The sequence below is a fragment of the Bemisia tabaci genome, chromosome 1 (genome assembly GCF_918797505.1).
Source record: "Bemisia tabaci chromosome 1, PGI_BMITA_v3".
Taxonomy (NCBI): Eukaryota; Metazoa; Arthropoda; class Insecta; order Hemiptera; family Aleyrodidae; genus Bemisia; species Bemisia tabaci.
The window spans coordinates 81,931,926-81,946,339 of record NC_092793.1 but is presented as its reverse complement, the minus strand read 5'-3'; the positions used below and the strand labels follow the sequence as shown (position 1 = coordinate 81,946,339).

Below are 14,414 nucleotides of genomic sequence, written 5' to 3'. Positions count from 1 at the left end.
TTCGAGTTCTTTCCCTGCACGGAGAGATAAAATAGAATGCGGGACGAGGAAACAAAGACACGATGCTAATGATCGCGATTTATGTTCTACTTCTAGGCAGAAATAATGTAGATAATCAATGTTCACTGTACGCAACTACCATTCCGGATTATGTACCATGGCACTAAAGTTTTAAAGTCGTTCAATCTTTCCGACATGGCATATAGACCTTTAAAGCATTAACACTATGATTTCTTTGATCTGAATTAGAAAATGATTCTTAATGATTCTATATACTGATTTCTTTCAAAATTGGCAAGAACAAAAGAAAAGCAAAAAAATATATCACTATCGATGGATGGACAGTTGCTATAAAGAGTACAGTAATTTTAGACTTCGCACGATTCTTTGACTATTTATTAGTGACAAGAGAAAGAAAATTCTTTCACGAGAGATTCTTGCATAACGGAAAGTCTTCTAAAGCCGGGGGAAGGTGTAAAATTACGACACATTATGTAGAACCTGAGAAAGCTAGGGCTACAGAAACGGCAGCTGCTATCTTTGCAAGAAATGTTCATCTCCTGAAATTTTTGATCGAGAGATGTTCATCTTTTGAAATTTTTGATCGATTACATTAGGATTAAGCTCTTATTCATTACATTTCCTATGCGTTTTACCTCAAAACTAATAACTAGATTGGTTCCTTGACATTTTTTTGGAGGGGGCCGAACAGAATTGTGCCCCCCCCCCCCATTCGCCCACGGATGTGTCCTGCCAAACACCTCCTACCACCACACTCGAAATTTGTGCCTAAAATTCCGGCGCTTTTTCGTAGGATGCTGAGCGCGCTAACCGGATGAAACGGATCGGATGGATACCGTCCGAGCGATTATCGCGTGGAAAACCGATAGGTCAGAGCTTTGATCCTGTGGAAAAATGAGGGAGAAATAGGAGAGAGAGAGAAAAAAACACATTTAGGGTGCAATAAATCGTCGGGAGCGGGGCGCGATGAGAAGGACGGAAGTGGGGGCCGGGGAGGGGGAGGGGGAGGCATTGATTTAGATTGGCCAACTTCCAAAAAGTTGCAAAAGCCTCCCGCTCCCATCGGCGACGCCGTCGCGCGATCCTCTTGTTTACAGTTCGACTGTACTTACGCTCGAGATAAGATCTGTCGTACAACTTGCAGTCTACGATCATCGCTCCCCGCCCACGCCCCCTCCCCCCCCCCCCCGGCCACCCGCACCCTCGCACACCCCTTTCGGTGATCCTTTCTTCTCGTTTTCCAATTGCATCCCATTTTTTCGCCGTATCTTTCATTTCTCGCCAATTTATAAGCCTCGTTCCGTTTTATTTCTCTCATCATTACCGACGAGAGAACGCGTCTTGGCTTCTCGCGTAAACAACAATGAAAACCTCAACGAATTAATCTCAATGGAGGTCAGTCCAAAGAAGATTTCATTTGTAGGGTTTGACCATCCCCAAAAATGATCAGCAAATAGGGGCGATCTAGCCAAGGATGCTTCAGCACCCTAGAAATTCTGAAAAGTGGCTCAGGGGGTGCCCCAAAACTTGTAAACTAAGACAAAAAAGAGGGCTTTAGGTTACTGAGGGGGGGGGGGGGGGCAGTGGGGTACCCGAAAGGAGGGACCCCGGAAACGTATCAGCATCCCAAGAATTTTCGAGCCAAACCGACACTGTCAATAACTGACGTATATATAGTACTTTTTGGGGCCTCCGCCTTCCAGAGTAATAATTGGACTGCTCTTAGAGATTTGAAACTACAATAACTGGCTTAGATCGAAAACGACGTACGTGCCATTTCTTTCCCTATGCAAATGAGTGTTTTCACGGATGGGCCAGAATTTTCAGTTCTTAATTGCAAAATGCAGTACAATCAATCAAAAACATCGCTGTATTCTACCAAAAATTTTCCATCATTGCTATAATTTTATGAGCGGAGGTTACGTTAATGACGCTTACGGTAATGCTAATGCTGCAGAATTTGCGTAATAAGTAGACAAGGTTTCGTTGAGGAAAGGTGAAATTTCGTATTTGAGGATAGTTTTATAACGTACTTTCACAAATCAAGTAGTTCACTAGATTTTCACCCGGTAACGGCAATGACGGCTCGAAATTTCGGAAAATGTAATTAGTCGAATTATACCTAGATCAATCAATTTTTTTCCTTTATGAAGAGGACGTCTTTGTAGTACAACGAAGAATTGAAGGCGCTCTGTCATTTTGGATTATCAAGGTACAATCCGCTGCCACGCCGCGAGTTGAGTGATGGTAAGTAGTGAGTACCTGCAGAGTGAAAACGCCTTAACTTCCGTGCTTATGCAACACGGACATCCGTAGAGCTCGAATAGTTGCATCCAGGCGTTAGGCTGAAATTCGCTTGGTGTTCGTTGCTACGCTTGTTTCTCTCATAACTGGACTTAATTCATGCGTCGCCTATTGCGCCGATAAAGTTAATTGATACTGATTTTTGTCGTAACATCGGAAGTTTCCCCAAGAATGATTTAATTATTTAAGTGCATTACAACTTCACCCGTCTAAAATGTGTGCTGCGGCCCTCCACTTCCTGACCTGAGAGCACTTCAAGAAAAAAAATTTCGAGCGCGAATCATATTACATTTGTTATTGCAGATGAATTAAAACGAAGTCCTGGCAAAAATATACATGAACCTACGGTCAGTTCAGAACCCGATAAGGTGGGACCCGTGGAAAAAACGGCTTTACGTTAAATCGTCATTTTGGCTTTTGAAATTTTACCTATAAAGTTAAACACTGGTTATTTTTTGGCTGTGACACTTGTTTTTTTTAAAATAGCATAAATATTTCGTCCTTTAACAGGAGAGCAGTAGTGCGGATTCTTCTGAAGAAGTAAAGGAATTTGCCTCACATCATAGTATATGGGTTGGCATAACTGCAAAGTCTCAAAATCAGATGATTTTTAAAAATAAAATTAGGGATTAGGGATTTAAAATTCAACCATGGTTGAATCGAGAGCTCCTCTGTATGGACTCGAGCTTCCCGGCTGTTGTAAGCACTGTGGAGAGGTATTAATTCCTCGTTATTGGACAAATTAAACCGGGAGGCTTACAATAAGCGAAATTGGCGGTCGAATCAAAGCGGAATTTCGGGACTCGCGAGAGGTAGTTCATTGTTTTCGATTGTTGTTAAAGCAGCAATGCGAATAATCTCGACCGGAGCTTAAAGCGGTCGGCCGGTTCGGCATGGCGCTAGTGAGCTGAGGGTGCTTGCAGCAGGGTAAGTCCACCTGACTGAAAATATTCAACCGACACGATGGCCGATTACATATCACCGATTACTGACTTACGCATTGTGTTGCTGGCTGCCACTTCTTATCAAGGTGTTTCCGCGCAAACCCCTTCCTCTTAACAGGAGCTTTACAAATTGATCCCTTCGATCTCCCACCAAATATGATCGCATGGGTCATGGGAAAATAAGACAGAAGTACTTGTTCTAAGCTCAGAAAATTGGCTCCAAACAAAAAATTAATGATGAATTGATGAGAAATTATGGCTGAGAAGAGCGAAAAATAAAAGGGAAAGCACGCGATTAATGCTGCAAAGCCATGATTCCGATTGTTCAAACAAGATTTTAGGTCCTTAGGAATCTTAATTTTCATCACTTTTAAGAATTTAAATATTGATTACTTTTTGCCCCCCTTGTTAAATCTATATGAACGATATGAGCTCAAATCTCTTGGGCCTAAAAGTACACGCCGCATTTTTGTGTGCGGAGAAATACAATACGTCGAAAATCTACTCTATCGGCACTACTTGTATGTATTTTTGACACGAGATGAGATAAAGTAAGATAATTTGATGCGAGCACATCTAAAAGATTTTCTTTTCCCCTCGCCCCCGCCTCATACACTTTACTCCATGCCTAAGAAACCAACGAGGTCAATTTTTTTAAAAAAAAAATATAGCTTATATTGCGTAAAAGTCACCGAGGAAACTTTCTCTGGCCTATTAGGCGTGAACTGAATGTGCTTTCATGCAGAATGGCGGCACTCAGATACACGATCGTATAATCTCTTTTAAGGGCTTTGAAGAATCCTGAATCGAAATTGAATGACTTTGACATTTCTGACTGTTGATTTTTTTTTTTTTGAAGGGGGAATGGGGGGAGGGGCTAGGGCACTCAAAATCTCGTTTGTAAAGAAAAGTAAAATCACTTTTAATTGTGCGGGACAATGCGCGTCACTTAGCCGTAAGACCATATAGCAAGGGACATTGGCTTTTTCCCTTATCGGTCTGCAGTTGGTTTTGGTTTGGTAGCTCAGAAATCCTCTTACTCAGTCGCACCGATGGCGAGGCATGAATGATCGATTATCGATACTTCCCCATTTGAGTCCATGGTAAAGAATCGATTATTGAGGTGTTCGTTGCAAACACTGTCTATTGATCCGTTTCCATAGGTTTTAACGGCAGATCAAACGATACATCGCAACGCACGCCACGCGATTGAGTCGCACACACTTTTAGTTGACCAACTCTGACTCCTTGAACTCGCGTGTAGCTACTACATAACCTCCACCAGGCGTTGCCAATCGGCGGGAAAAACTAACGAATCAAGACTTGACCCCACTTGAACAACATGTTGAATTGGAACAGTTGAGCAACTTAGGTCTGCTCATAAACGGCAATCGGTTCGGCGATGGAGGGCACGATCTTGGGCTTTCGATACGAGATTCATCGATATTTTTCCGTTATCTTTCCAACGGAGGGCGGAAAAATCGAGCCTCGATATATTGTGCGTTAATCCACACAATGCGGTGTAGGGAAAAACGCCGCACGAACATGCGAGAGTTGCCAAATTTCCCGGGATAAAATAGTAGTCCCGGGATAAAGTATTTTAGAGGGAAATTGTGCATATTATAACTTGGAATTTTTACACATTTTTGAAGTCAATATTGTGTAAAAAACTCGAAGAAAAATACACAAAACTCCCCCTAATTTCCCCTAAGACCCTCCCTCCCCCTAAATTCGCTTTTCATTGAAGGAAATATGGCAACGTCTAAAGGCTCATACGAAGTTCTTCTTTAGTACAGCAGCAAAGGAGACAACGAAAAGCTGGGCTGCATTTTCCAGTGAGGAACTACTATTTCAAGCTCATTTAGGAAAACAACGTATGTGCTCTTTAGCTCCTATGCGGGTAGATGATTCTGCGTCGTCTTCTTCCTCTTCGAATTTACCCTCCTTTTCTTTTCCATATTCTCTTTATATTTTTTAAATTCTCTTTTTATTCTCTATCATATTTTCTTTTTCATATTCCTTTTTCATTTCTTGTTCCTCTATGCCTTTCTATTCTTCTCCTCCTTTTTCTTATTCCCTTCTCCTCTCTTCCTATTCTATCTCCTCTCCTTCTTTTCTTGATTCTCTTCTTCCGCTTCTTTGAGTTCTTTCTCTCCCTCTATATAAACTAAACAAACTTGTTTGAATCTGAATCTAAATCAATGTCTTCCTGTCTTATTTCCTCTATTTCTTCCTCTTACTATCCTCTCGCTTCCTTCCCCACTTTGATTCTCCCTATGCAGATAGGCGTTTATGGGAATGAGCTGAAAACAGTAGTTCCTTATTGCAAAATGTAGTCAAACTATCGATTGGACTGAGTTGGAATGCGCAACGTTGGCCGCAGACACGGACGTCATCGCTCGCCCGTAATTAATACATCCGCCACCGGGCGGCGTTTCCGGTGAGGTGAACCGGAAACCGAACCACGGCAGAAGGAAAAAAAAGGGAAAGATTGGAACGGCGCAAAGGAACATGCAAACCAGTGATAAGCGATAGCCGCAAGTACATGCCCCTCATCCAAACGTGACTCAGATAGCCGACACAGGGTGCCTGCAAAGAGCACGGCTCAGATCTCCTCATAAGATTGCTAATTACTGCTATGCTGCCGTGCTAAACGCCGCATGAACATTCAGCTCTTGCCAAAATTTCTCCGGATAAAATATGTATTTTTAAGGAAAGTTATGAATATTTTCCTTTGAAATATTCAGACGTTTTACATTAAACTGCGGACAAAATTGTCCGAAAAATAGAAAAAGTAATAATCACAACTTTCCCAATGAAGTTTAATATCGAAGGATATTTGGCAACGCTTGAAGGTTCATACGGCGTTTAAGAGGTCACACTCAGCTATTCTACTGCTCCTCCTTAAAATTAACTTAAACTTGAAAACTTACACTCAAGATTTCTGTCAAAATCACAGCTGATGATGGATTGGTAAAAGAGGATCTCAATTGCTTTCATTGCGAGATACCATTTTTTTTAGAGCTTTTGAGGATTAGCACATAAAATTTTTTACAAATATCAGTTCAGTCGACGCAAAACGTTTCATGAAAAACAGAATACGGAATGCAAAAGTATAAGTAATCATTTCACTCCGTCTCTTCCACGCCCGACACATTACCAAATGATTTCCATATCTTTTTGCTATTTTTCTCGGGTGCGACTTAATAACTGCGATGTAAGCCCGCACCCACGTATCTCGATTGCGGTGTTTGAAAATCTCCTCTCCGTTCATTTATTATTTTTTTTAAAGGCGAACAAATAGACATCATTCTTTGAAGTTTTCGAAGAATTTACATCGTGCAGTGAAGAAAAATCACGGAAGTTTTTAAGAATTGCCGTGAAATAGTTTTCCATTTAAAATAGAAAGTATGTCAGGAAGTCTTCAGCGTCTCAAACCGAGAGATGTGGGTGCGGACTTACTAAGTCGAAATAAAGGGGTCGCGTCGCACAATGGATCGAGTCAATTAGAGAGGTCGGACATGGAATTTTCGGCTAAAACTCCAATTTTGATGTTTATTTCGTCGTATTCGAAATTTCAAGGGGTCGTTCTGGAAGAAAATTTCACGAGAAAACCAACGGAGCCATTTATTGATCCTTAAGGTTTTATATAAACGGAGTTACAAGTGTTTAAATATTCCAAATTATGTCCGACCTCTCCTATCGACTCGATCCACTGTGCGTCAAGTTAGAAGCGCGAGCGAGGGCTGTGACGACGTTGCGGAGCACCCGGTGCCGGCAACACGCACTTTACCTACGTTTATCAAAATTTAGCGTTGCGTGTCAGCTTCAGGAGAAGTTATCAGATAGACGGGCACTAAAGACGAAAGAACAGCGAACTTCCATCACCGACAACAATTACTATCTTTCTACCAGAACTGAGCCGCCCCCGTCGCGGGTATCCTCCCCGAATCATTTCGCCACCTACCGACGCCGACGCCACGCCACAAGACATGGTTTGTGCGGGGGGGGGGGGGTGGAGGGGGGGATTAATCTGGATCCCGAACAAAAATCAGTACAGCAAAAGTACATACGTAAAAGCGAATTTTCGCGATCGAATATCATTCACCGTTGAATGATATTCGACGATTGTGCATTTTTTTTCAATGATATTCGACTTCTTCGTTGGTCTCACCAGAGACCGTTGAAATCCATCAATTTGAAATTTCGAATTCACCTCGGGACTTGAATTCGATTTTTGAATTGATGCAATCGATGTCAGAAACTTCATCTCTCACCAAAATTTTTGTTCTGTCATCTCTCTCTGTTGTTGTGTTTTGTCACTTCAAGTCTGGTGTTTTCGCAATTTCTGTGTTTTAGTGTTTCGTGTTTTCTTATTTTCTTCTTAATTTCATTTAGGAAAAAAATCTGAGCTCTGATTGGCTCCTGACATCACCGATCATCGGCATCACTCAGCACTGATCAATTCGTTTGATGAATGACATTCGATCGCGAAAATTCGCTTAAAGTCGATCCGGACATTAATTTCCACGAAATGATGAGTTGGCGCTGAAACCGATTCGTTTTACTGGACAAACCGTGTAGATTCCCTCACGGAAGAACGTAACTACATTTCAGTGATGCCCAATTGGACGTATTTCTATCAAACGGAACTATGTGCATTATGACATGAGCCCTGTTATGCGTATATTCTTATGGGTCTCAGGGCTCATGCCTTCATGCACATAGTTCCGTTTGATAGAAATACGTCCAATTTTCCCTCGAAATTTAATCTTTACCATGAGGATCTTGGGTATTTCTAACCGACGATTTCACGGATTTTTTACGGAGTGCGATTCACTCGATGTAACATACGAATCATGAGAATTAATATGCATTACCGAGCAAGGTGGATGCTTCGACCACTCTTCTGCCTGGTCGGACTGCAAAAACATCCTACAAAAATGGGGGAATCTGACGAATTTATGTAGCTTCCCTCTGAGCGACATCCACACTGAAAAAAAATTCTCGGTGTTTTTACCAAGGTCCGTTGGTACCTTTACCATCTCACTTTTTTTTACCAATTATTGGTAATGTTACTACAACAGACTGGTAAGCTTACCTAAAAACCGGTATTTTTACTGTTTTTTCAGGTAAGAATACCACTTTTATTGGTAATCAATTCCCGGTAACTTTGCCATTTTATCTCGGTAATTCTACCACAGTCGATAAAAAATATTGGCGTTTTTACCAAGGTCCAGTAAAATTACCGAGAAAGTTCAATAATTTTACCGAGATGTCTCGGTAAAATTGCCAATTCCATAAATGGTAATTGTACCAAGAAAAAACTGGGATCAAATAGAACCCTGAATTCTTGGTAATTTTACCCTTTTCTTAGTAAATACACCGAGATTTTTTTTTGAAGTGGCGACGGCAACGCAGCATCCTTGTGAGGAGCTCAGCTGAGACGGAGGGTGGGCCAACTGATTGGTGATTGGATGCCCCTCCCTCTCCCCCGTCCGCGCCGCCACAACTACCCACATCCCGGGAAATTCTTAGCCGACGCTTGATTACATTCACCACTTCCTTTACACAAATTGGGCCTTTTTTCTCTCGTTTCGCTCCTTTTTTCGAGTGACGGCTTCTATGAGAGTTTGATTGAGCGCTAGCCCGCGTTGCCCCGCTCGAATAGGCCTCGGGCCGAATTTGGTCGGCAGATGATCCCCCCCCCCCCCCCCCCCCAAGGTGAGTCGAGCGGCACTGCCAGCCAATCGGAGGCACTGAGACGACTCGAGCGGTGTCGGGTCTCTTATCTGCGGGCCGATAATTAAAATTGATAGACAAACTATCGACAAAAGTCTATGACAAGAGGAATATGGAGGGTTCCTATGGTGGAGGCACAATGGACAAAGGAGGTAGGTAATAGACTAACTATCGGCAACCCACGAGAGACCCCACAGTTACTCCATCTTTTTCTGCCTTAGTCTATGGGAACCATCTATCTCAACCAATAGGATCGCTCCTCACTCCTCATGTCTCCCTTGCCTATCGCTTTGTCTATCAATTTCAATGATCAGCCCACTGGTGCACCTAAGCGATACAGACTAAATTCAGTTCCTTCAGTTTGGGGACCGATTCACTTCTGTTCGCCAAGATCATGTAACCCCTCTCACGCCATCAGTCTGACTGCTAGTAAGAGACAGGGCCGGATTAAAGGGGTGGCCACATGGGCCGCGGCCCATGGCGGCAAATCTAAGGGGCGGCAAAAATTTGCAATTTTTTTAAGTGTAGCTATAAAAAAAAATCGGATTTAGACAAAGAAAAATTACAAACGAGAAAAGGCGACAAAATCTCTCATTTACTGAGAGTATAGTAATTTCTAATTTTATCGTCTCTTAGTGATACAAGAGACAGTACCTTCAATTAGTCGAGTTAAGAGAGAAACCAAACACGCAATTGGGCCTGGAACTTAGAGACTTAGAGAGAAATTATAACGATTACTTGAAATGAAAAGGAGAAGCCCTCGGCGCGGCGATCGGCATGTAACACATATTAGCGCCTACAAGACTGCACGAATACTTCTCGCATTGCATCAAACACAGTGCGGTCATTGCGGTCAGCGAGAAACGGATAGCGCCTACAAGACTGCGTGAATACTTCACGCATTGCGTCCAACACAGTGCGTTCAGCAGCGGTCGGCGTGAAACGCATAGCGCCTACAAGACTGTCTGAATACTTCACGCTTTGCGCCAAGCATGGAAGGCCTTGTCCACACAGAGATAGGCTTACGAAACTTAACTTTCGCGCAAAGTTCCGTGAACTTTTGCTAGTAGTGTTGACAGGGCTTTCCCAAAAAATGTGTTCAACACGAGTAAATGCGTCTTATGCACCCCTCCCCCGCTGGCACGTTCACTTGATGGTTTTTATCGAGTTTCAAAACGAATGAGAAGGGGGCGGCAAAATACAGGCGGCCCATGGGCGGCAAGTAGGTGAATCCGGCCCTGGTAAGAGACGTGCTTAGAATGACGTGGATGTGGTCCTGACAACCTCGAAAAAGAAAGACAAACCCTATTTTCCCCCAAAGATGACATTCTCCACGACAGGGGTGAAGAAAATGCCTGACCTCGAGATCCTAGTATTAAGGTAAACGTGAAGCCCTACACGGGTGGTAAAGCAATTTTGAAAAAATTATGAACTTTTTTTTCAAGACTGACATGAAAGCTGCACTTTCCGAAAAAAAATAAACACGATGAATGTGAACATAAAAACTATTCCGCGGCAAAATTACATTTACATGCATTCCGAAATAGGCAGTTATCGATCGGAACAAAACTTTTAAAGGATCTGGATTCTTTCAAATCAGCCTAAAAATCTTCCGGTTACTAAGGGAACTCTCCGACGTCTCTTGGAGCAATTTTAAAGCATTCATTCTATAACAATAGTCTCTTGGAGCGTTTTTAAAGCGTTCCCTCTATGACACCCGCGCTGGAGTTCCTAACGACGCTGTCACGGATAGAGGAGACGGCTCGGGGTACGTTATGAGCATAGCTCCGACGGGAATATAGGCCCGATAGTAATGATGGGATAAAAGAATTGTGGAATTGTGAGAGCCCCTAACGAGTATTTATTTACCATTACAATCACAATCAAAATCGCTTGCAGTGAGAGCACCCCCCCCCCCCTCTTCCGTTGTACCTTCACTTTGCCTTTCCTATACCAATTTTGATCCACGCGGGTTTCCAGCGCACCAAGGTTGCCATGTGGCATGATGAAATTTGAATATTTTTCATGGTTTAAGAAGGCGAAAAAGGCTGGTTTTTCAGCACAATCTGGCAACGATGCAGAGTACCGAGGCTCGCGCCAACCCCCCGTCCCACCACCCTCTTTTTTTCTGTCTCGTGGTTGTTCAGTTCGTGCCTTTCTTCACTTGTTATCTGTATTCCTCCTCCCTTCCGCCGATCGTCTCGTCTTGAGGGTCACGGACATGGAGGAAGCAAAGCGTTTACGTTATGAAAAAAAGAAAAAAAAAAACAGTAGTTTGGCACGATTTATCGAACGTTTTGTAATTTACAATAAAGCTCCCGAAAAATGTTGGTATATCTCTCCTCGAGCACCCCTCACCCCTAAAAAGATACGTAATTTATTGTATTTAAATTGTATTTCATGGGATTTTATTCCCCACAAACCTTCCACAGACCTGACTTTGTCACGTCTTTCAAGTTATAAACCAAGATTGAATTTCAAGAGGCAAGCAAAAAAAAAAAAAAAAAAATCATTAAAGTGACAAAAATAATACTGATAAAAGAGAAGACAGCTTACCTGACATAATCATTTTTACAGAGAATCATGCCCGGTTTTGTGAAACACGTGGCTCCTATATCGGCTAAAGTGGCCCCACAGGCCGTGCATTTGAGGCAGTTATTGTGCCAGTTCCGTTCTAGACACCTAATCAGCAAAAAAAATAAAAAAAAGAACGTTCATTAGTTGATTAACCATTAATTTTAACGGGCATGAAAAGGAGAAATACAGAAGGGCTTTCGACAAAACCACCAGTTTTTCATTGTTTATTATTAAGACCTTGGACCAAATTAATTTATTGCCATCTCTAATGAAATAATATTTTTGGATTGGATATCAGCGTATCAGTCACAACTTTAGAGATGGAAGGTTTTAACGCTCAATGTAAAAATGAGAGCTAAATATTATAAAAAGCGTGATCTCAAACATTCATGCCCTGTTCATTTCACAGGCTGTTCGACTTGTGTAAGTGACGGAATCTGGCTTGACTAGTAGTACCTACGAGTTAAAAAGAAAATAAGATATAGTGCATCACAGAGGTTCAATAAAAATCAAGCATTTTGAAGTTATGAATTGGTGTATTTTCATCCTCGCCGATACAATGGGTCACTAAACCATGAACAAATTTTTGACTTGCGAATACATTTTTCCAAAAGTAAATGTAGTGTAGAAAATTATGCGCTCACAAAAACGAGAAAAAAGTAACGCAGAGACCAAGAAATACGCAGCTAAAGGCACAACTTTCCCGCAAATTTAAAATGCCGCGGTTTCGCGCTGAGCTGAGTGATGTCATCCGGCACCAATCAGAAGCGAGCACGAGTTTCTACGACTTCTGCAAAATATCTTTCTACTCCTCGTATATGAAATATTCGAAATACGACTTCAGAATCAAAGAACCATGTTTCATTCGTGTTATCCGTAGTTAATAAGCAACAGTTCCACATTGAAATACATTTTATTTCAACAACAATCAGTGGAAAATGAGAGGGGATAGCAATTTGACCGCCGTAATACATCACTTCCATTATTTTCCTGCCGTTCCGGCGCATTTTAAACCCCGTCGAGTTTTTGGACTATTTAACAGCGGCCTTGTCTAGGATTTTGATTCCGAACACACAGAATAAATCACCACGTAATCTATGCACCTGGTACTTTTAAAATATTAAATAAAAAACGCAAGGTTTAGTGACCCATTGTGCCGTGCTAAAGAAGAACGCGGTATGAACATTCGAGAGTTGCCAAATTTCCTCTCAGAGAATAGTTATTTTTGAAGAAAGTTGTGAATATTTTTTCTTGAAATTTTCCGACACTTTGGATCAAATTACAAACAAAATTATCTGAGAAATAGATCGTATTCGATACATCAAACAGGTGAGATTGTATCGATATCGATTGGTTCAAAACATAAACATAGCCTCAAAAGTCAATTTAGAAATCGAAGGGAACGGGTCTTTTGTAACAGATGTTTTATTCTTTTGAGTACCAAATGCGAATGCAAAGTGAAATTGTAAGGAATTTTCTCATTTTCAGCTTTTCCAACTTAAATCCTAACAGTTTGGTTTGAAGTTATGTTCCATTGTTTTGAACCAAACGATACATCGAACCATTATCGAATACGGTCTATTGGCAGAAAAATATTCAATAATTTTCCTAAAAATTAGTGATTAGCCGGAGGAAGTTTGGCAAGGCCTGAAGGTTCATACGGCGTTTTTGCATAGGACGGCAGTGAACTGGGAATGGGTCAAGGTAGATTTACACAGGTATGGACAGAACTTAACAACTGGCCTCTGATTGGCTCTCCAGCGGCCCCTTAACGTCAGCCATTTTGAATGTTTTGATTATTTTGATTTATTATGTTCGGTTTATCGTTTGTCAAAATATTGTGGGATTTTTTGCACAATTTTGATAATGCGATATTAATTTTAACGTTTAAACGCACAAACGTTTGAATGTTAATTTGATTGTAATTTAATTAAAAAACGGGCCCCTTAACCTACGTCACGTAGTCATGTGACACGTACTAAGGCTCATGGGAAATTTTCAACTTTTCCATACCTGTGTAAATCTACCTTGGGAATGGGTTAAAAATGCGTTACCTGAGGAACCAGCGGTCAACGATCTTGGAGTTGCAGCCGGAGCAGACCTGGACAGCCTGGGGGTTATGGTGCTGCTGGTGGTGGTGGTGGACGGGGGCGGAATGAGGGTGCGGGGGCCCGCCGTAGACGGGGTGGGGGTGCGGATGGGGGTGGGGGTGGTTGGGCGGGTGGTGGGGGTGCCCCGGGTGGGGGCCCCCCGGGTGCCCAGGGTGGGGGTGGTTGTGATTGTGGTTGTGGTCCCCGTTGGCGGCCTGGCTCCGGAACTCGGGCACCGGCGAGTGCGGCGAGGTCAGGTCCGTCGTGTACGGGTTGTGGTAGTGGGTGTTCATCGTCGCCGTAGCGGCCAGCTTGACGGCTTCCTGGGTCTCCTGCCTGCAACACACCAATCACCAAAATTAATATCCATTCCACCTCACAGTTCTCATACAGGGTGTCTACTAAAACAGCCTCCTCAAAAATAAGTACTTTTACAGTACTTTTTCAGTACATTGTCAAGAAATTCAGTGCCTCCTCCGGAGCAGAAATTCCGTACTTTTTCAGTACCTCCATTTGACGAAATTAGAACATTTCAAAAATTTGTATTTCTCGCTTAAATTGCGACAAAAATGAAAAAAAAGGGGAAACAATCCGGACCTTCTTGCGGAATATTTGAATTCTTTCAGTATTTTCGGACCTGTCTTAAAATATCAGTACTATTTCCGGACTTTTCGGAAATTCCGGACTTGTAGACACCCTGCTAACCTTGCGCATTGATTCATTCGCTTTGGGCTCC

At 42.3% G+C, this 14,414-nt stretch overlaps 1 protein-coding gene across 1 annotated transcript in view; it reads right to left on the bottom strand.

Annotated features, from left to right (window-relative positions):
- LOC109043807 (LIM domain only protein 3) overlaps positions 1 to 14,414 on the bottom strand; it is a 108,636-nt gene that overhangs the window by 35,907 nt on the left and 58,315 nt on the right. Inside the window, exons 2-3 of the mRNA XM_072306292.1 lie at positions 13,643 to 14,014; positions 11,568 to 11,693 (exon numbers count right to left, since the gene is read on the bottom strand). Coding sequence (XP_072162393.1) covers positions 11,568 to 11,693; positions 13,643 to 13,971 — 455 coding nt within the window. The 5' untranslated portion in view covers positions 13,972 to 14,014. The remainder of the gene's footprint in view (positions 1 to 11,567; positions 11,694 to 13,642; positions 14,015 to 14,414) is intronic.